Source organism: Callionymus lyra, chromosome 7 (assembly GCF_982586985.1).
Source record: "Callionymus lyra chromosome 7, fCalLyr1.hap1.1, whole genome shotgun sequence".
Classification (NCBI taxonomy): domain Eukaryota; kingdom Metazoa; phylum Chordata; class Actinopteri; order Syngnathiformes; family Callionymidae; genus Callionymus; species Callionymus lyra.
Genome location: NC_141824.1, coordinates 4,988,236 through 5,012,302, shown reverse-complemented (window position 1 = coordinate 5,012,302; position 24,067 = coordinate 4,988,236). Strand labels below are relative to the sequence as shown.

At 33.0% G+C, this 24,067-nt stretch overlaps 2 protein-coding genes across 3 annotated transcripts in view; one reads left to right on the top strand and one right to left on the bottom strand.

The window, feature by feature from the left end:
- LOC148074681 (uncharacterized) overlaps window positions 1–10,196 on the top strand; it is a 12,522-nt gene extending 2,326 nt beyond the window's left edge. Inside the window, exons 2-6 of one of the 2 annotated variants that reach the window (XM_087794888.1) lie at window positions 7,184–7,224; window positions 7,627–7,696; window positions 7,758–7,823; window positions 9,190–10,019; window positions 10,081–10,196. In XM_087794888.1, coding sequence (XP_087651014.1) covers window positions 7,184–7,224; window positions 7,627–7,696; window positions 7,758–7,823; window positions 9,190–10,019; window positions 10,081–10,149 — 1,076 coding nt within the window. In that variant the 3' untranslated portion in view covers window positions 10,150–10,196. Of the gene's footprint in view, window positions 1–7,183; window positions 7,225–7,626; window positions 7,697–7,757; window positions 7,824–9,189 lie in introns of both variants that reach the window. The other variant, XM_087794887.1, reaches the window with a different exon arrangement.
- Window positions 10,197–10,271: 75 nt separating this feature from the next.
- Window positions 10,272–23,694, bottom strand: LOC148074680 (inositol-tetrakisphosphate 1-kinase-like). The gene is made up of 10 exons (XM_087794889.1): window positions 23,568–23,694; window positions 22,592–22,616; window positions 18,488–18,610; window positions 16,336–16,453; window positions 16,175–16,270; window positions 15,323–15,363; window positions 15,089–15,254; window positions 14,956–15,023; window positions 13,729–13,891; window positions 10,272–13,048 (listed from the first exon to the last, which is right to left on the bottom strand). The coding sequence occupies exons 1-10, from the start codon at window positions 23,648–23,650 to the stop codon at window positions 12,960–12,962; spliced, it is 972 nt and encodes a 323-aa protein (XP_087651015.1). The 5' UTR covers window positions 23,651–23,694; the 3' UTR covers window positions 10,272–12,959.
- Window positions 23,695–24,067: the final 373 nt, after the last annotated feature.

Below are 24,067 nucleotides of genomic sequence, written 5' to 3'. Positions count from 1 at the left end.
TATATGTGTAGTATTATCCAGTACTAGACTCTGGTGTTGTGATAGTGTAGTAACAAGGATATATGTGGAGTATTGTGGAGTACTTGACTGGTGTTGTGATAGTATAGTAACAAGGATATATGTGTAGTATTGTGGGGTACTTGACTCTGGTGTTGTGATAGTGTAGTAACAAGGATATATGTGTAGTATTGTCCAGTACTTGACTCTGGTGTTGTGATAGTGTAGTAACAAGAATATATGTGTAGTATTGTCCAGTACTTGACTCTGGTGTTGTGATAGTGTAGTAACAAGGATATATGTGGAGTATTGTGGAGTACTTGACTGGTGTTGTGATAGTGTAGTAACAAGGATATATGTGTAGTATTATCCAGTACTAGACTCTGGTGTTGTGATAGTGTAGTAACAAGGATATATGTGGAGTATTGTGGAGTACTTGACTGGTGTTGTGATAGTATAGTAACAAGGATATATGTGTAGTATTGTGGGGTACTTGACTCTGGTGTTGTGATAGTGTAGTAACAAGTATATATGTGTAGTATTGTCCAGTACTGGACTCTGGTGTTGTGATAGTGTAGTAACAAGGATATATGTGTAGTATTGTGGGGTAATTGACTCTGGTGTTGTGATAGTGTAGTAACAAGGATATATGTGGAGTATTGTGGAGTACTTGACTGGTGTTGTGATAGTATAGTAACAAGGATATATGTGTAGTATTGTGGGGTACTTGACTCTGGTGTTGTGATAGTGTAGTAACAAGGATATATGTGTAGTATTGTCCAGTACTTGACTCTGGTGTTGTGATAGTGTAGTAACGAGGATATATGTGTAGTATTGTCCAGTACTTGACTCTGGTGTTGTGATAGTGTAGTAACAAGGATATATGTGGTGTATTGTGGAGTACTTGACTGGTGATGTGATAGTGTAGTAACAAGGATATATGTGTAGTATTGTGGGGTACTTGACTCTGGTGTTGTGATAGTGTAGTAACAAGGATATATGTGTAGTATTGTGGGGTACTTGACTCTGGTGTTGTGATAGTGTAGTAACAAGGATATATGTGTAGTATTGTCCAGTACTTGACTCTGGTGTTGTGATAGTGTAGTAACAAGGATATATGTGTAGTATTGTCCAGTACTTGACTCTGGTGTTGTGATAGTGTAGTAACAAGGATATATGTGTAGTATTGTCCAGTACTTGACTCTGGTGTTGTGATAGTGTAGTAACAAGGATATATGTGTAGTATTGTCCAGTACTTGACTCTGGTGTTGTGATAGTGTAGTAACAAGGATATATGTGGTGTATTGTGGAGTACTTGACTGGTGATGTGATAGTGTAGTAACAAGGATATATGTGTAGTATTGTGGGGTACTTGACTCTGGTGTTGTGATAGTGTAGTAACAAGGATATATGTGTAGTATTGTGGGGTACTTGACTCTGGTGTTGTGATAGTGTAGTAACAAGGATATATGTGTAGTATTGTGGAGTACTTGACTCTGGTGTTGTGATAGTGTAGTAACAAGGATATATGTGGAGTATTGTGGAGTACTTGACTGGTGTTGTGATAGTGTAGTAACAAGGATATATGTGTAGTATTATCCAGTACTTGACTCTGATATTGTAATAGTGTAGTAACAAGTATAAACGTGTAGTATTGTCCAGTTCTTGACTCTGGTGTTGTGATAGTGTAGTAACAAGGATATATGTGTAGTATTGTCCAGTACTTGACTCTGGTGTTGTGATAGTGTAGTAACAAGGATATATGTGGTGTATTGTCCAGTACTTGACTCTGGTGTTGTAGTATTTACAGACCAGATGATTCTTGATGAAGTCGTAACTACTTTCATTTGTTTTCAAACCAAAATATGTCCAAAAATCAGCTTTAAAAGCTGCTGGAGTCACTGTATCCTCTCGTCCCCAGTCATCACTGAGCTCTTGCAAGATTTTATTGTTTCTTTAGCTGTAGAGGGCGTAATGACTGCTGCCATCTATAGGCCAGAAGTTTGATTGCATCAGAAAAATGAACAAACGCTGTGAATATTTTGCATAATTGTAACAAATAGAATTATTTTATCTTATATAGACTTTGTTTTTACGGAAAAGTTACTCTTAATATGTTTTAAAAATAAATAAATTATAATGACCTTTATTATACATTGAAGTTTTGTGAATTATGTAATGGATTTTTTTTAATGCCATCATAAATATAAATAATAAATAAAATAAAAAATTGCGATTAATTGCATATTTCATTCTGTGATGTTTAAAAAACAGAAGTTTAAAAAAGAATCATAGATTGTGATACCAATACTGGCAATAAACTTTTTATTTATTTGTTTACCACAAAAATAGTCACTTTTTCAAATAGATTTACTTGTTAATTAAAATCTAAATCATTATTCATTTTAATATTTGTCCTGTATGATTAAAAAAACAAAACATACTTAGAATTCACGATTTTATTTGATTTTGCGATTAATGTAACATACCACGTTACCTGTTCTGGCTATTACAAAGATCCTGTTTCTTTGAGTGACATCGCAGAAAAACAGATGTTATCATTTGAGATATTGCAAGTACCAAAGCTATGTCATCTCATTTATTTGCAGTTTTTGGTAATTACATTGGATTCATTCAGTTCAGCCTTAAAACCTCATAACACATAGTAACATTTTTGTATATTTTTCTATCTCTCATTTTCAATAAGAATTTACTGAATTATAAACAAACAAAAACATTTTATTTTGGGAAAATATTATTAATTATTATTTCTCAAATATAATGCATCTTCTCCATTATGGGATAGCTAATACAACATTTGCACCAGGCAATAAAAAAGAAAATATCAATTAATACTTTTGTTGTTGTTGGGAAATATATATATATTTTGCTGTTTTCATATGTCTTACATGAGAATAATGCCTTTAAAAAATGTATTTTTCCTTAAAACATCAATGGTTGCGACGGTTTTAATGTTAATCCCTGTGAACTAGTTGCTAACTGATCCAGTGACGACAACATTTAAAGTCATAGTGATCAAAATAAAGATGTTGAAACACTGAGCAAACAAGCGATGACTGAAAGAATTCGTTCTTAACTAAACGTCTTGTGCAAATAGAAACACATTTTCCCGTAGATGAGAAAACGGTCTATAAAGAAAGCTCTTAATCTCACCTGATGTTGGCTTTAAGTTCGTTAAGATAGATGCTTATTCAGGTCACGACTCAATCTCAACCGCAAGAAGACTTAAGAAGTAGTTCAAGTAAACATCCTGTTCTGTTTGTGTGAGGGGGTGACGTTTTCTAATTTAGCTTACCCTTGCATCTCTTCTGTGTATCCTGGGTCTGTCCCGGGGCCTCCTCCTCCTCCTCGTGGCTCATGCTCAGCAAATTCCATCCGAGTCAGATGCCAGAAGTCTCTTCCATACAAATAGTTCAATTCGTTCCACCATTTTTCCTGTTTAACTTAATATCCAACTTTTTTTTTAAAAGACAGAGAATACTAGGCTGATACTTCCATCACCTTGACTTATACCGGGGAAGTGGTACCAGTGGTGAGATCCAAACAAATATATCTTATTGAAATAATTAAAAGTATTAGTAAATCTAAACAAAGTGTAGGATATAAACTCATAAATTATTTAAATGACTGAATAATTAGCATGTCGGACATTAACAACATTATCTTAAAAAAATATAGTGTAGTATTGTCAAGTACTTGACTATGGTGTTGTGATAGTGTAGTAACAAGGATATATGTGTAGTATTGTCAAGTACTTGACTATGGTGTTGTGATAGTGTAGTAACAAGTATATATGTGTAGTATTGTCAAGTACTTAACTATGGTGTTGTGATAGTGTAGTAACAAGTATATATGTGCAGTATTTTCCAGTACTTGACTCTGGTGTTGTGATAGTGTAGTAACAAGTATATATGTGTAGTATTGTCCAGTACTTGACTCTGGGGTTGTGATAGTGTAGTAACAAGGATATACGTGTAGTATTGTCGAGTACTTGACTCTGGTGTTGTGATAGTGTAGTATCAAGAATATATGTGTAGTATTGTCCAGAACCTGACTCCGGTGTTGTGATAGTGTAGGAACAAGGATATATGTGTAGTATAGTCGAGTACTTGACTCTGGTGTTGTGATAGTGTAATAACAAGTATATATGTGTAGTATTGTCCAGTACTTGACTCTGATGTTGTGATAGTGTAGTAACAAGTATATATGTGTAATATTGTCCAGTACTTGACTTTGATGTTGTAGTATTTACAGACCACATGCCTCTTGACAAAGTTGTAACTGCTTTCATTTGTTTTCAAACCAAAATATGTCCAAACATCAGCTTTAAAAGCTGCTGGAGTCACTGTATCCTCTCGTCCTCAGTCATCGCTGAGATCTTGCAAGATTTTTATTGTTTCTTTAGCTGTGGAGGGCGTAATGACTGCTGCCATCTAAAGGCCAGAAGTTTTATTGCAGGAAAATGAACAAACGCTGTGAATATTTTGCATAATTGTAACAAATAGATTTTTTTGATCTAATACAGACTTTATTGAACTTTATTGAACTATAAACCTTTTTTTTAATAATTGATACATTGCTGTCAAATATCGATACAGTATTGTAGCAAAGAATATCGTAACATATATCAGTGTTTTCTTACGCAGCTACTATTATTGGCCCTTTTTCAACCAATAATGGATAATGTTTTAATGTTTTTTGCTTGAACTCGAAGCAGGTTTGTAAGTAAGTAAGTAATTTATATTAATAGGGATGTCGGTTCAATCCCTCACGTGTCTGCGTCGGGTTCAAAAAGCTAATCAATTAGTGTTATTGATCCTGATCTGTGCTGACACGGATAACAGTGGACGCACGTGCAGCAACACTGACGCCAACACGCGTCAAAATACACATTATTGTTTCACACTTCGGTGTTACAGGACGTCGATGTAGACGTGTAGATCTAATCTAATCTAATATAATCTAATCTGATCTAATCTAATCTAATCTATACCTAAAGGGTGTAAATAGAAGTTCAACATTGATATTCAATGATCGACTGAAGCTAAAAGCATACGTTGAAATAAAAGATTGTGCTACAATTTTTATGTGGAACGATGTTGTATGTTTTCACATATATTACACTTTTTTTTTAAGGATAATTTAGTGGAAGTATTTGTAAGAAGGAAGTGGAAACAAGTTCATATTGTTTTTTTTAAATGCATTTATGAGCATTCCATGGTAAAGTCATACAAGTAGATGCTTAGTGAGAAAAGCATTGAATTCAAATAATAGGAATTACATTTTAATGTGATTCTGTAAATGTGTTCACACTTTTAGTTAGCTAATCTATGGAAGCTAGTTAAAAAGATAGTTAGACAGTAAGTCATTTTGAATGCAGTATATCTGCCGGATAGATAACAAGTTAGCTGCTGAAAAAAACAAAATAAAAACAATCTTAGGTTAACGGCAATATTTCCGTTCTATATCTTCCAGATATATTACAAGTTAGCTGCTAACAAAACAGATTGAGAGCTAGTTAGCAAAACCTCAGTGTATCTGCCAGATATATCACAGGTTAGCTGCTAACAAAACAGATTGTGAGCTAGTTAGCTTGATCGCAGACTATCTGCTAGATATATTACAGGTTAGCTGCTAACAAAACAGATTGAGAGCTAGTTAGCAAAACCTCAGTGTATCTGCCAGATATATCACAGGTTAGCTGCTAACAAAACAGATTGTGAGCTAGTTATCTTAACATCAGTGTATCTGCTAGATAGATTACAAGTTAGCTGCTAACAAAACAGATTGAGAGCTAGTTAACTTGATCGCCGTATATCTGCTAGATATATTACAGGTTAGCTGCTAACAAAACAGAATAAGAGCTAGTTAGCTTGATCGCCGTATATCTGCTAGAAATATTACAGGTTAGCTGCTAACAAAACAGAATAAGAGCTAGTTAGCTTGATCGCCGTATATCTGCTAGATATATTACAGGTTAGCTGCTAACAAAACAGATTGAGAGCTAGTTAGCTTGATTGCCGTATATCTGCTAGATATATTACAGGTTAGCTGCTAACAAAACAGATTGTGAGCTAGTTAGCTTGATCGCAGACTATCTGCTAGATATATTACAGGTTAGCTGCTAACAAAACAGATTGAGAGCTAGTTAGCAAAACCTCAGTGTATCTGCCAGATATATCACAGGTTAGCTGCTAACAAAACAGATTGTGAGCTAGTTAGCTTGATCGCAGACTATCTGCTAGATATATTACAGGTTAGCTGCTAACAAAACAGATTGAGAGCTAGTTAGCAAAACCTCAGTGTATCTGCCAGATATATCACAGGTTAGCTGCTAACAAAACAGATTGTGAGCTAGTTATCTTAACATCAGTGTATCTGCTAGATAGATTACAAGTTAGCTGCTAACAAAACAGATTGAGAGCTAGTTAACTTGATCGCCGTATATCTGCTAGATGTATTACAGGTTAGCTGCTAACAAAACAGAATAAGAGCTAGTTAGCTTGATCGCCGTATATCTGCTAGAAATATTACAGGTTAGCTGCTAACAAAACAGAATAAGAGCTAGTTAGCTTGATCGGCGTATATCTGTTAGATATATTACAGGTTAGCTGCTAACAAAACAGATTGAGAACTAGTTAGCTTGATTGCCGTATATCTGCTAGATATATTACAGGTTAGCTGCTAACAAAACAGAATAAGAGCTAGTTAGCTTGATCGCCGTATATCTGCTAGATATATTACAGGTTAGCTGCTAACAAAACAGATTGAGAGCTAGTTAGCTTGATCGCCGTATATCTGCCAGATATACTACAGGTTAGCTGCTAACAAATAAAATTAGAGATAGTTAGCTTGATCGCCGTATATCTGCCAGATATATTACAGGTTAGCTGCTAACAAAACAAAATAAGAGATAGTTAGCTAGTTATCTTGAATACAGTATGAATGGTAACTAACAAGTGATTCCGGAGCAAGATTTGATCTTCGTTGTGCACCAGACGACACATTTAAACCATCAACGCTCATGTGATAAACGTGAGCTCAATCCTCAGTGAATATCACAGTCTTGGGAAAGTTGCTACGATGCTTTACAAACAGAAAGACATCAGTGACAAGAAGGTGATGCAAACGATTTACTTATATATATGTGTATTTGTATTTTCAGTGGACGGCCGACCAGTACTGTCTCCCCTCAACGATGCAAAGGTCAGAAACTTTTCCCTTTAAAAAAAAAAAACCTGTCTTTTCTACATTGTTGTTAGTTATACGTTTTTGATACTTAGTTCACATCCTTCTTTTCGTGGTTGTCACTTGAGTTTCTTCCGATCCTATTTTTGTGAAGTAAGTCTTTATCATTTAATTTAGCATCGGAGCTAAATAATCAACCATGTTTTTAAGTACATGTCCGACCGATTCTGTCTTCTTTCACCGTATATAGTATAATAATAACAGTATAATAATAAAATGACCACCATGGTGTTTTTTGTAATTTACTGCAATACAAATATTTTCACGAAATGCATTTTAAGGACATTTTTTGTAAGAATAAAAGCGTGTCACGTTATTGGTCTTTGGAAATGTATAACCGAAACATTGATTTGTCAAAAGGTGGAATGTATAATCCAGGAAACTCTGACGGACGAGCAGGAACAACACGGCTGTGGAGCTCAGCTGACAGGTCGTAGTTCACCGCGGTCCACCTGTTTATCTCAACCAATCGCGGATGTTTCCGTTCACAGGTGAACTGGACGATGTGCAGATACATCAGGGTTTGCTCAGGGAGCTGCAGAAGCTGGCGGACGATGGTACACGACCTGAAAGATTTGTACCGTTTGGAAATACTCAAATGTGTTCAGTTTTAAGAAAAACAAATCATGGAATCATTTAGTCAAGACGCTTTTGAGATATATCAGCAGTTATTTATCACAATTATTAGATATAATTATAGATGGATAGATACTCTGGAAGGTATTTTGTGTTAAAGAAAGGTTCTATATAATAGTAAGTAAGTAAGTAAGTAATATTTATTTATAAAGCGCTTTTCGAGACCAGGGTCACAAAGCGCTTAGACAATCAAAACAATACTCAAAAAAGTATATACTTTAAAGATCAAGATAATACTGAGAACAACACAGGAGTTCGAGAAATATAATGGAAGTATATCAGTGCCATCATAATACTCATTAGTTGTATTTATATTTTTAAATGTTTGAACTTTGAATTTCTTATGGCTTTTTTTGAGCGTACTCTTTATATACTTGAAAGGTTTATCTTTTTTTAATTTAATTGGAATTTAAAAATTCTACATTATCATAAATGAATACATTTGATATATTATGAATACATTACTTTTATACCAACATTTCTCATGTTGAATTCAAAAGTAAAGAAATTGAATAATATTGAGTTTAGAATTGTTTTTTGAATTATTGGTGAAAGAATCAATGAAACTGCATGTGAAAAAAATAATTAAAAAATAAAATATAAAATATAAAATATAAATTATATATATATATATATTATAAAAAATAATATAATAATAATAATAATTTTTTTTATTAAATTATTCACAAAACGAGTAAATGTAACCTTTCAATATACAAATTATTTAATTAAATTATTAAACACAAATATGAAATGCTTGAGAAAAACGTTTATTGAAAAACAATAAAATAAATCGTCAATCAATGCTTAAAAACAAAAATAAAATAAAAAGACATTTAAAGTTTCAATGTTTGAAATGTTAATTTCAACCATTAAATATTCTTATACAGACTTCAACTAATCGTTCTTTGGAAACTAATTCAAGTAAAAAGTATGTTTTTTAGCTCTATAATGGATCTGATTTATAAAGTATTGACATAAAATAATATAAAAAATAAATGTATTTCTGAAAATGTAGAAAAATGAAATAAATAAGAACAAGTAATTAAATGAAAACTACTTAAATAAAAGTAAAATTATGGTTTTAACTTAGTACTTGAAAAAGTATCGCGATTGTTTACGTTTCACTTCTGGATCTGTAACGTTTACATTTTTGTGTTTTTATGTTTTTATGGAAGTTGTAAATTTATATTGAATCTCAAATCATTGAGAGAAAAAAGCTTCAATATTTATCAGTAAAGAGAAGTTTAGTCTTGAAGAGAATCTGAAGACGATGTATTCCTGCAGAGAGAGAAGATGAGAAGGAGCGATACGAGTCCAATCTGACCGACGATGACGAGCAGAGAGACGAGGAGTCGGACGACCAGGAGGAGGAGGAGGAGGAGGAGGAGTGGACGGAGGGAGACGACACCAAGGAGAAGATGATGGAGGAGCCCAGTGTCGACGACAGAGGCAGCGAAGACGAGGAGGAGAGAGCGAAGGAGCTGGAGGAGCTGTTGGCGGAAGAAATCACCAAGAAAGAGAAGGAGGAGAAGAACGACGAGGAGCTGGAGGAGCTGCTCAAAGAGTTGAAGAAGAAGCGCTACGAAGCTGTGAAGGAGAAGGAGAACCAGAAGGGCCAACAGAAGGAGGAGAAGAAAAGCGAGCTGGAGGTGAAGGAGAAGAAAAGAGAAACTCCGGAGGAAATGGAAAAGCAGCGGGTGGAGGAGAGAAAGAAGAGCGAGGCGGAGTTGACGGTGGAGAAGGAGAAGGTGGAGAAGGAGCTGAAGCAGCTGCTCGAGGAGCAAGACAGCAAAAAGAAGGAGGAGAAGGAGAAGGAGAGGAAGGAGAAGCAGGAGGAGCTGGAGGAGCTGGTGAGGAAGATGAAGCAGGTGAAGGAGGAGGAGAAGGAGGTGAAGGAGGTGCAGGAGAAGAAGGACGACGTGGAGGTGAAGGAGCCGCAGCAGAAGAGAGTGATGGAGAAAGCCAGCGACGAAGCCACTCGGCAGTTTGAGCGCGAGCCGGACGAGGAGGAGGAGGAGGAGGAGGAGGAGGAGGTCGGTGGCGACGAGGAGGACGAGGACGTGGAGAGGGGCGAGGAAGATGATGACGGAGGTGTGGAAGAGGACGAAGGAGAGGTGGGTGAGGGTCGACGCATGAGATGGCGGGAGTCGAACTCCTTGTCGTTTCTTCCTCCAGGAGCTGCTGGAGATCGAGGCCGAGCTGCGTAAAGTGGCGGCGGAGCTGAGAGAGTTTCGCCGAGGATAAGAATCGACGCCATCGTCGACGTCACATGACGCCATCCTGCGGTGAATCTGTGCGATCGGTGACATCAGAATGTTTTAATTTAATCTTTTTTTTTTAAATCATTTATTCATTCATTCAATCATTTTAATATTGAAACGTTTAATTTGTTTTTATTTGATCATTCATTTCAATAATACTTATTATTTAAAAATTTAAAAACATTTTTCCAAAATTATCATGAATTGTTACATTATTTTAATTCCTATAATGACATTTTTTAAATACCAAAGAGTTCTGAGCTGCTGTGTATCTACGGCGTCACCTGACCGGTCATGTCTGGTCGCTCCATTATACCAACATTTTCATATTGAATTTAAAAGACTATACATTCAAAAATATCCCATTTAAAATGTTTATTTTTGAATCATTGGAATTACAATACCAAACTCTATGCGTAAAATAAAATAAAATAACTTTGAAAATATTCCATTATTGTGAAAACAAATAACCTTTCAATATAGAAATGAGAATTGAATTATTTGACCCCAAAAAAATGCAATGCTTTAAAATTTTAATCATTTTTTTATTTTTTATTTAATGTTCAAAACAACCATTAAACGTTCTGATGACACTGATTTACTTCCATAAATCTGTACATTCTGCTGAGTCATGATATTGTGATGGATTAGAGTCTAAATGAGTCGACGACCCGATAAAGAAACCATTTGTTCAGCACTTTAATGAAAATGTAAACACGCGCCATTTTGTTCTCAGATATGGATGGAGTCGTGTGAAGTCCACGTGTTCTGGTTCTTGTGCAATAATGGATGCCGTGAGCGTGAACTGCTCCGACTGTTACGTTTAAGCGATGTTTCTACGCGTCATGTTGAGTTTTGATGAAGAAGCGAACGCGGATTGTCTTTCTACGGTGGCCCGGGAGGCTCACGACAACGTCAAGGCACATCGGAACTGACCCATAAAAGTAGCAAGAGATGATCGAACATCATGTTCTTACTATTAATCATCAATATTTTACTGCAGTATTTTATTCATCTTTTTTCCAAGGTTTGTATTGTCAAGAATCTGTTGATACGATACACACAACGATCACAAAACAGGATCAACGATACGATATAGAGTGATACTGTAGTAACAAGGATATATGTGTAGTATTGTCCAGTACTTGACTCTGGTGTTGTGATAGTGTAGTAACAAGTATATATGTGTAGTATTGTCCAGTACTTGACTCTGGTGTTGTAGTATTTACAGACCACATGACTATTGACGAAGTCGTAACTGCTTTCATTTGTTTTCAAACCAAAATATGTCCAAACATCAGCTTTAAAAGCTGCTGGACTCACTGTATCCTCTCGTCCTCAGTCATCCCTGGGATGACAGGATTTCATTGTTTATTTAGCTGCGAGGACGTGTTTGATGGAAGTTTGATTGTGACACAAAAATGAATATTTTCATGTTAATTGTACTCAAATTTATTCAGCTTTAAAAAGCTGCCGGAGTCCAATGTATCCTCTCGTCCTCAGACTTCCCTGGTAGCTCAAAAGATTTAATTGTTTGTTAATGTCTGCTTCCATCTAGTGGCCGTAAGTTTAATTGCAACACAAAAATGAACAAATGTCGTCAATATAATGCATGTTAATTGCAAACAGCAAAAGCAAAAATATTTTTATTTTAAGCACATTTTAAGCACATTTTATTTAAATATTTTAAAAGAAATAAAAAAAAACATTAAATATATATATATTTTTTATTTGGATGCAGTACTTTTGAATATCGACACAATGGGTTTGGCTATTATAAAACTAACGCTTCGATGTATTTGATATTTTGATATTTAGGTTTACTCCGGACACTCCGGTTTCCTCCCACAGTTCCGACAACATACAGAGGTTGATTGAGAACTTTAGGGAAAGTTGTCCATAGGTATGAGTGTGTGTGTGAATGGTTGTGTGTCTTTGTGTGTGTCCTGAGACAGACTGGCGTCCTGTCCAGGGTGTCCCCTGCCTCTCGCCCTATGATACTGGGATAGACTCCAGTCTCCCCGCGACCCCGGTAAGGGATAAAGCGGTAGAAAATGAATGAATATATATATATGAATATTTATTTATATATAAATATATATTGGTGCGTCTCTGTCAGTTCCGTTGAGTCTTAAAGCTTCTGTTTGCTTTTGGTCTTGAGCCTCCTGGGCCACCGTCCCTTCCCTTCGGCTCACGCACTGTTACAACCAGACTGTTTGGAGGCGTCACGTGTAAGAATGTCCCTTCGTTGACGCCTCAGGTTCAGCTTTGCACTCTCAAGCCACGACCACAGAAGAAAAGAAGCCATTTATTTACTCGTTTAAAAAAAACAAAACGTTTTAATAGCCGCGGCAGCGCCCCCTAGTGGCCGGCGACGCACAAGAAAACAGGGTGCGCAACGGCGTGTAAATGCAATAACCGATGAAATGCAATAAATAGCCAAGAAAATTGAATCACTTTGGAACATTCTAGTGGTAAATATGACGCTTTTCTACCGAGATTTCTTGACGACGGCGTCATCGTCGAGGTGGTTGTCGTCCGCTCCAAAGACGCTCTTTTGTTTTCTAATAGAAATGTATCTTTACAAACCAGCAGGAATGTTGTAGGACATGTCAGGGATGAAGAAGAAGACACAACAGGGGGGGAAAAAAAAAAGTTTGTAACATTTTTTTGGCCAATTGGTGGTGGTTTTTTTTTCGTGCCTGCTGTACCTTCTATCCTCGCCGTCACTCAATAAAACAAAAGTGTATTAATCAGTTTGTGTCCCCGGGTTTGTTTTTTTTTCCCGCGACATCACAAAGTGTCTCCGGGCGTCTTGTCGTCCAGAACCGTCTTGATGTGACTCAGCAGGGCCGAGAAGAACTGGGGGACGCCCTCGTACCCTGGAGACCCCGAGAGTGAGGGGGGAAAAAAAATCATTTTTCTGTTTTATATATTCTTTCAAATAATGTTATTCAATCATTTGGATGTTAAACTGTTTTATTGAATCATTTAATTTCAACTAAAATATATATATTTTCTAAAATATTATAGTTTTTTTCAACATATAGATTTTGACATTTTATTACCATTAATTAAAAAGTAAAATTTCTGAATCTTTGAATTTGTAAAGATTTAAATTCAATATTTACAAATGTTATAATGGAGTCAACATCAATATTTTTGATATTTAATTTAAAAGGCTACAATTATAAAATATTGCGTTAATAAAAGAAAATAAAGTGGATAATTTTAATTCGAATATCAAACTCTATGTTTTAAAAAAAAAGGTTTGAACTGATTTAAAAACCTTTTTTTAGTTTAATTATTACAAACATCAATTCAACCTTTAAATAAACATGTTGTTAAATTAAATCATTAAAAATATATATATGGAAAAAAAATGTATCAAAATATCAAAAACTATTTTTAAAAATAAATAAATAAAAAAAATGCTTATTTCAATTTACCAATACTTCAATTATATAATGTGATAATTAAATGAATGTCTTAAAAAAAACATTTGAAACGTTTTAAGATGTTAAAGTCAACGTGTTGACACGCATGTTTGTTCGCGCCTCACCTGGGAATATATTGACGTCGATGACGGTGAGCGTGTGCGTGTGAACGTCGATGATGACGTCCACGCCGAACAGAGCCATGCCCAGCTGGACCCGCAGCTCCCGGACCAGAGCCGCCACGGCCTCGGAGCTCGGAGGAGGCAGACCCGGCAGCTGCTCGTCCATCTGAGGTCATGCATTTATCACATCAATGACAATCAATACATTCAAACAAAATACAACAATTTTCAATCCGTAGTCTTTTAAATTCAATAAAAAAAAATGTTGGTATAATAGTGTCGACAGACAGAACCAACAATGAGCCAATCACGCGACACACAGATGATCACGTGACAACTAGACCAATATTTTTATTTTGACTTTAAAAGGCTTGAATTCAAAAATGTTGAATTAGAAAAAAAAAAAAAAGATGATTAATATACTTGAAAAACATATTAAACCTATAAATCGATACAAAAAATATTGAATTCAATCATTTAAAAAAACAAAAACATGAATATTATATAAAAATAAACGGAATATAAAAATATAGATAGATTAACTTTATTAAACTTTTTGTCGGAAAAAACACTGAAATTAAACAGATTTTTTCAATTTTAATTTAATTTTAATTTTAAAACACAACAATTATTAAAACTTTCAATATAAAACATATAAACATCTGTTGTCATTTAACTACAACATATTTTATTTGTTTTAATGTAAGTATTTTTATTTTATAATATATATATATATATATATATATATATAAAATAATTCTCTTAATACCAAACTCGATTATTCATTTAGATTTGTTTTCTTTTGTTCAATTATTCCAAATACAAATGTAACCTTTAAATATAGATGTTATTAAATTGTATTATAAAAAATATATATGAAAAAATATATCGAAATATAAAAAACTATTATAAAAAAATAAATAAAACAGATTTCTTGATTAAATTATATAAAAAAAAGTTTTTTAAACACGTTGTTCAATTTTATTTTATATGGCGACTTTAATTTAATTTAATTTGTCTAATTTTTTTTATTACTGTATTTTTTGTCATTAATTTAATAATGTATGCATAGGAAAAAAAATTCTTACAAAACTGACATTTGACTGATTCTGATCTATGGCTCCTCTATCGGTAGAAGAGTGTAATTGCAACAGTGTAAACGACCATGATGGAAATGAATGAAAGTTCCGTCTCTGACTGGAGCGAAAGGATGAAAGTTGTTGGACTCACTGACGTCAGATCCGAGCTGGACTCTGGTTTGGAGACCTGGTGGCTGTTGAAGAAGATGGTCTTTCTGTCTGGAAACATGTCCAGCGAGTCAGACACGGGCGACACGTCCTCGTGGAAAAAAGGTAGAACTGACCACATGGTCCGGGCGGGAAGTTCTTGAGCGACGGTCTCTCCACACAGAAGTGTTTGTCTCCGACCACGAAGACTTTGTGCAGAACTGCTCCGTGGTTGACGAAGCTCTGGAGGACGCATGGAGGACGGACGTCCCTCAGACTGTCGGCGCTGAAGATCAGGGACATCTGCGGGGGGCGGAGACACGCTCTTGACTTTGAGGGTGAGCAAAACAAACGTGTTGAGAGACACTGACCTCGTGAGAGAGAGAACCGTGAGCCACCCTTGTTTTACAAACTGTTGACAGAAGAAGAAGAATTTATATACATTATTATTATTATTATTATTATTATTAAAGAATTATTAAAATAATCGAAAATTTTCAAAATGAAAGCTGCTTTTTAAATTTTATTTGTAGCCTTTTGAATTCAATATAAAATACATATTTGATGTTATTTAATTATAGGTAATTCAAATGTTTTACTAATTAAATTATACCAACAAACAACAAAAATCTACCTTTCAAAATATACATTATTGAATTGAATTGAAGTATTCGATAAAATCAAATTTAACCTTTAACTTTTAACATGAAAAAAAAGTTTAGCATTAAAACCTCCTTAGAACGTTAAAACAATAATTTGAAATGATCAGAGAATAAGTTAGAAACATAATAACGTGAAGGAAATAAAAATGATAACAACATAAAAACAAATTATTAACAATAAAGAATATTTGCAAAATTGATTGAATGAAATAACTTATATATTGTGAGGTTAAATAAAAAAGAAATAATTAAAAAAAACAATGATGCTGTTTTTATTTTATTTCATTGTGTAGCCTTTTAAATTGAATATAAAATACATATTTTGAGTTTATTTAATTTATAAGTATTTTTCATTCATTTTTAACAATTTAATTATTCAAACAAACAACATTAAATCAACCTTTCAATAAATATATTGATATGAATTATTAAATCAAATGTAACATCTCAATAACATGAAGAAGAAGAATTTATATACATTATTATTATTATTATTATTATTATTATTATTATTAACGGAAACACTTCTTCTGACATCACATTTCAAAGGTGTGGACCGACCGAGAGGGAAACTGATGTCCTGCAGCGTCTCTTTGATGGACGACAAGTCGTCGACGCCATGGATCTCCTTGTAGGCCGGAGAGCTGATCCGCCAGTCTGTCCATCAAACGTCTTGAGTGACAGCGTCCAACATACCAACAGCTACATTGTGAGTCGTGAACCTCTGAGGGAGTTCTGGAGCTGGCTCATCATCTGGTACGAGGTGAACCGGTCCAGGAGTCTGGTCATGGCCGGCAGAGGATCCAGCAGGACCGTGTTGGACTGAGCCGACACGTAGACCTGGTCCAGAAGACTTTGTTAGTGTCTCTTGAGGGAACCTGTCAAAAATGTCTCGTCGTGATGCGTTCAATGTCTCTACGTTTTATTTTAAATAATAAAATGATCAATTATATATTCTTTCAAATAATTATATATCCTTTAAAATAATTATATATTCTTGAAAATGTTGTTTTATCATTTAAAATAATTATATATTCTTTAAATAATATATTCTTTCAAATAATTATATATTCTTTAAATAATATATTCTTTCAAATAATTATATATTCTTTAAATAATATATTCTTTAAATAATATATTCTTTCAAATAATTATATATTCTTTCAAATAGTTATATATTCTTTAAATAATATATTCTTTCAAATAATTATATATTCTTTAAATTACATATTCTTTAAATAATATATTCTTTCAAATAATTATATATTCTTTAAATTACATATTCTTTAAAATAATTATATATTCTTTAAATAATATATTCTTTCAGATAATTATATATTCTTTAAATAATATATTCTTTAAATAATATATTCTTTCAGATAATTATATATTCTTTAAATAATATATTCTTTAAATAATATATTCTTTAAATAATATATTCTTTCAAATAATTATATATATTCTTTAAATTACATATTCTTTAAAATAATTATATATTCTTGAAATAATATCTTCTTTAAAATAATTATATATTCTTGAAATAATATCTTCTTTAAAATAATTATATATTCTTTAAATAATATCTTCTTTCAAATAATTATATATTCTTTAAATAATATATTCTTTCAAATAAATATATATTCTTTAACTAATATCTTCTTTCAAATAATGATATATTCTTTAAATAATGTATTCTTTAAATAATATATTCTTTAAAATTCACTGGTTCATTTCCGCTCACAGGTTTATTTCAGAATAATATAACTTCAAAGGAACAGACAGTGACAGACCCGGGTCTATAGAGGTCCGAGAGGACTTCGGTTCTGGACACGCTAAAGAAAAGCATCTCTCAAACCCTTGCAGGAGCCAAGGCCTGGACTCGAGTTCGTTAAGATGGACCCGCGACACAGATTTAACCGTGTTGAGTATGTTCGTAAATATGTATTTATTGAAATACTATTTGTTCAAAAACAGCATATTTAGTCGAGAAACCTCGTGACACTTTGAATATTTATAAAGTATTGAAAATTTGAATTTAAATACTATAGATCACGACTCTTAAACTCCATATATATATATATATATATATATTTTATGAGTGCAAGAGTTTTTGTTCTACGTCAGATGTTCAAGAAATAAATATCATCTAATCAAACGTTATCATTGATTTAAATATATTAAGACAGAGAAGATTTCTTCAATAAAATCACTTTTTTTCTGCATGAAATGTTCACGAAAATAAACAAAAATCGCCCAAATTCTCATTGAAAACACTAAAAAATCCATTAAACATCATTTCAAATCTTACGTTCAGGTTATAACATAAAAAAAAGAGTTTTTGAAATAAATGTTTGAATAAAGTCCGACAGAATTGTTGCAATGAAACTTTTTTATTATTATTATTTTGTATTAATTTTTACAATATTTATGTTTCATTAACTATTTTAATTTTAAAAGTTTATTTTTATTTTATTTTTTATTTGTATCTCTCTTTTAATTCGATATAAAAACGCTATAATATTTTCATCAGACATTACCAACAGAGCACAGAGTTTCCAGCCAATCACGCGACGCACAGACGATCACATGACGAGGTCATAGGTCAAAGGATTCCAAAGTAACGGTTGTTGTCTGCGACGCTATTGTACCAACATTGATATATTTAATTTAAAATAATTTAAAAAATATTGTATTAAGAAAAAACAAACAAATTCAACCTTTTATTATAGATTAAAGATTTCAATTAAATAATTAAAAATGTAATTAAATGCTTTGAAAAAAACAACTTCCCCTAATCAACCATTCAAAGTGAATATTATGGGATTAATAACGATTCGTGAACGATAAACATCCAGGTGTGCGCGGACGACTCACCTGGAAGTCGTCCAGCAGCCGCTGTGATTGGCTGTCGTGCTCGGCCTCCACGATGAACTCGGAGAGTTTGTGGACGATGACGTCGAAGGGTCCCTGCGGGGTCAGAGGTCGACTCAGGTCCATCTGAGGGTGTAGACGGATGTGTGTGAAGCGCCGCCATCTTGGCACAGCGCCACCAGCGGCAGCATTCACAACTTCTCAATCTTAAAATACTATTGTTCGATGAATTCTGGATCGAAGTTTGTTCCGTTCAAACCGTCATACAAGTACATGATACAGGCTGCTTGGATATTTTAAAAAATACTGGTTTTACTTCTAATTTTGTCAGCAGGCGAGCGACTAACAGAAGATGATAATTATATTACTACCACTGCTACTTCTACTACTAATTCTTCTACTACTTTTAATTTTCTATTACTTATACTGTTAGTACTAATTCCAATTCTTCTACTTTAACTACTCATTCCACTAGTACTTCTACATTTACTACTAATTCTTCTACTACTTTTAATTTTCTATTACTTATACTTTTAGTGCTAATTCCAATTCTTCTACTTTAACTACTCATTCCACTAGTACTTCTACATTTACTACTAATTCTTCTACTACTTTTAATTTTCTATTACTAATACTTTTAGTACTAATTCCAATTCTTCTACTTTAACAACGCATTCCACTAGTACTTCTACATTTACTACTAATTCTTCTACTACTTTTAATTTTCTATTACTTATACTTTTAGTACTAATTCCAGTTCTTCTACTTTAACTACTCATTCCACTAGTACTTCTACATTTACTACTAATTCTTCTACTACTTTTAATTTTCTATTACTTATACTTTTAGTACTAATTCCAATTCTGCTACTTTAACTACTCATTCCACTAGTACTTCTACATTTACTACTAATTCTTCTACTACTTTTAATTTTCTATTACTTATACTTTTAGTACTAATTCCAATTCTTCTACTTTAACTACTCATTCCACTAGTACTTCTACATTTACTACTAATTATTCTACTACTTTTAATTTTCTATTACTTATACTTTTAGTACTAATTCCAATTCTTCTACTTTAACTACTCATTCCACTAGTACTTCTACATTTACTACTAATTCTTCTACTACTTTTAATTTTCTATTACTTATACTTTTAGTACTAATTCCAATTCTTCTACTTTAACTACTCATTCCACTAGTACTTCTACATTTACTACTAATTCTTCTACTACTTTTAATTTTCTATTACTTATACTTTTAGTGCTAATTCCAATTCTTCTACTTTAACTACTCATTCCACTAGTACTTCTACATTTACAACTAATTCTTCTACTACTTTTAATTTTCTATTACTTGTACTTTTAGTACTAATTCCAATTCTTCTACTTTAACTACTCATTCCACTAGTACTTCTACATTTACTACTAATTCTTCTACTACTTTTAATTTTCTATTACTTATACTTTTAGTACTAATTCCAATTCTGCTACTTTAACTACTCATTCCACTAGTACTTCTACATTTACTACTAATTCTTCTACTACTTTTAATTTTCTATTACTTATACTTTTAGTACTAATTCCAATTATTCTACTTTAACTACTCATTCCACTAGTACTTCTACATTTACTACTAATTCTTCTACTACTTTTAATTTTCTATTACTTATACTTTTAGTACTAATTCCAATTCTTCTACTTTAACTACTCATTCCACTAGTACTTCTACATTTACTACTAATTATTCTACTACTTTTAATTTTCTATTACTTATACTTTTAGTACTAATTCCAATTCTTCTACTTTAACTACTCATTCCACTAGTACTTCTACATTTACTACTAATTCTTCTACTACTTTTAATTTTCTATTACTTATACTTTTAGTACTAATTCCAATTCTTCTACTTTAACTACTCATTCCACTAGTACTTCTACATTTACTACTAATTCTTCTACTACTTTTAATTTTCTATTACTTATACTTTTAGTACTAATTCCAATTCTGCTACTTTAACTACTCATTCCACTAGTACTTCTACATTTACTACTAATTCTTCTACTACTTTTAATTTTCTATTACTTATACTTTTAGTACTAATTCCAGTTCTTCTACTTTGACTACTCATTCCACTAGTACTTCTACATTTACTACTAATTCTTCTACTACTTTTAATTTTCTATTACTTATACTTTTAGTACTAATTCCAATTCTTCTACTTTAACTACTCATTCCACTAGTACTTCTACATTTACTACTAATTCTTCTACTACTTTTAATTTTCTATTACTAATACTTTTAGTACTAATTCCAATTCTTCTACTTTAACAACGCATTCCACTAGTACTTCTACATTTACTACTAATTCTTCTACTACTTTTAATTTTCTATTACTTATACTTTTAGTACTAATTCCAGTTCTTCTACTTTAACTACTCATTCCACTAGTACTTCTACATTTACTACTAATTCTTCTACTACTTTTAATTTTCTATTACTTATACTTTTAGTACTAATTCCAATTCTGCTACTTTAACTACTCATTCCACTAGTACTTCTACATTTACTACTAATTCTTCTACTACTTTTAATTTTCTATTACTTATACTTTTAGTACTAATTCCAATTCTTCTACTTTAACTACTCATTCCACTAGTACTTCTACATTTACTACTAATTCTTCTACTACTTTTAATTTTCTATTACTTATACTTTTAGTACTAATTCCAATTCTTCTACTTTAACTACTCATTCCACTAGTACTTCTACATTTACTACTAATTCTTCTACTACTTTTAATTTTCTATTACTTATACTTTTAGTGCTAATTCCAATTCTTCTACTTTAACTACTCATTCCACTAGTACTTCTACATTTACAACTAATTCTTCTACTACTTTTAATTTTCTATTACTTGTACTTTTAGTACTAATTCCAATTCTTCTACTTTAACTACTCATTCCACTAGTACTTCTACATTTACTACTAATTCTTCTACTACTTTTAATTTTCTATTACTTATACTTTTAGTACTAATTCCAATTCTGCTACTTTAACTACTCATTCCACTAGTACTTCTACATTTACTACTAATTCTTCTACTACTTTTAATTTTCTATTACTTATACTTTTAGTACTAATTCCAATTATTCTACTTTAACTACTCATTCCACTAGTACTTCTACATTTACTACTAATTCTTCTACTACTTTTAATTTTCTATTACTTATACTTTTAGTACTAATTCCAATTCTTCTACTTTAACTACTCATTCCACTAGTACTTCTACATTTACTACTAATTATTCTACTACTTTTAATTTTCTATTACTTATACTTTTAGTACTAATTCCAATTCTTCTACTTTAACTACTCATTCCACTAGTACTTCTACATTTACTACTAATTCTTCTACTACTTTTAATTTTCTATTACTTATACTTTTAGTACTAATTCCAATTCTTCTACTTTAACTACTCATTCCACTAGTACTTCTACATTTACTACTAATTCTTCTACTACTTTTAATTTTCTATTACTTATACTTTTAGTACTAATTCCAATTCTTCTACTTTAACTACTCATTCCACTAGTACTTCTACATTTACTACTAATTCTTCTACTACTTTTAATTTTCTATTACTTATACTTTTAGTACTAATTCCAATTCTTCTACTTTAACTACTCATTCCACTAGTACTTCTACATTTACTACTAATTCTTCTACTACTTTTAATTGTCTATTACTTATACTTTTAGTACTAATTCCAGTTCTTCTACTTTGACTACTCATTCCACTAGTACTTCTACATTTAATTCTAATTATTCTACTACTTTTAATTTTCTATTACTTATACTTTTAGTACTAATTCCAATTCTGCTACTTTAACTACTCATTCCACTAGTACTTCTACATTTACTACTAATTCTGAGGCCGACGCGTTGAAGGAGTCGTCAGGTGGTGACAGCAGGTGGCGCCGACACCAGCAGCATCTGCGGGCGACGCGTCCACAGAAGCCAGAGCAGGAACAGAAAAGATCGCGTGACTCAACGTTCGTTCAGACAAACTGGACGAACTGGCAGATCCTCCGTCAGGAACTCTCACCTCCACCACCTCCACTCCCTGGTCCCTGGGAGGAGAATCGAACCATCAACCTCAGAGCATTGTTTCACACAATCCTTTCAAACAAGTCTTTTCTAACCTTTTCAATGTAATGAACAGTATATTACATTATTATTACAAGTTTATTCCGTGAACGCTGGGAAGCACTATTACTAACATACTATAATATATTATAACTATACTATTCCACTACTACTTTCACTATTACATCTTCTACTAATTCTACCACTACTTTTTACTTTTCTACTACTTCTACTTTTACTGCTAAGTCCACTTCTTCTACTTTAACTATTAATTCCATTACTGCTTCGACTACTACTTCTACTAATACTACTACTAATTCTATTTTTACTACTAATTCCACTTTTTTTTACTTTTGATACTAATTCCACTACTACTTTTAATGTTCTACTACTTCTACTTTTACTGCTAATTCCACTTCTTCTACTTTAACTATTAATTCCATTACTACTTCCACTACTTCTTCTACTACTAATACTACTACTACTTATATTTTTACTACTAATTCCACTTCTTTTACTTTTAATACTAATACTACTACTACTTTTAATTTTCTACTACTTCTACTTTTACTGCTAATTCCACTTCTTTTACTTTTTAACTACTACTTCTACTACTAATACTACTACTACTTCTATTTTTACTACTAACTCCACTACTACTTCCACAGCACAGCAGGGTTAGCATTCACACAGCATTTTCTTCTGGAAATGTACTGTTTCTAGTATTACATTGTAATTACAATGTAATATAATGAACCTTAAAATACATTGTAATTAAAATTGTAATTGTGTACAACAAGTTTGTGCGACAAAAAGAAGCCGTTGTTGCTGCTAAACACAACCAATACTGAGGATTTTAAAGAGAAAAAACATCTTTAATGTCGTTGGATGAAGGAACCTTCGAGTCAGAAGGTAGAGAAGGTAGACAAACTTACGCACAGAAGTCCGCGAAGGCGTCCAGGTTCATCCTCCTCCTCTTCTTGTCGCTGAGGCAGAATCCCACGCGACGACCCGTCATGACCTCCAGCGTCTCAGGCCGACTGATGCAGACGCCGCTGAGAGCCGGAGACTTTTCCTCGAAGGTGTGAGGCTCGCCCGACTGGTTCTGTCACTTCACGTCACGGGCCGGAGGAGGAGGAGGAGGCGGGACGACCGGGTGGGTTTCCTCGGGCGTCGTCGCCCCTCGTCGACCCTCGTCGACCCTCGTCGCCCTGATGGAGACTCAAACTCTGCTCCCACCCAGGAGGTCGAGGTCGTGCCTCTTGAGTGACAGTTGTTACACAGTAACGTCAAAATCTGCATGAACAAGCATATGAACCTGGAAAAAAAAAAAGATTTATTCTGAAAATGTTATTTAGGCAAAAATATTACATCTTAACAATCAGAGTAAAAGCTTCTTTTTTTTTTTTTTTTTTAAAGAAGAATGAACTATCAA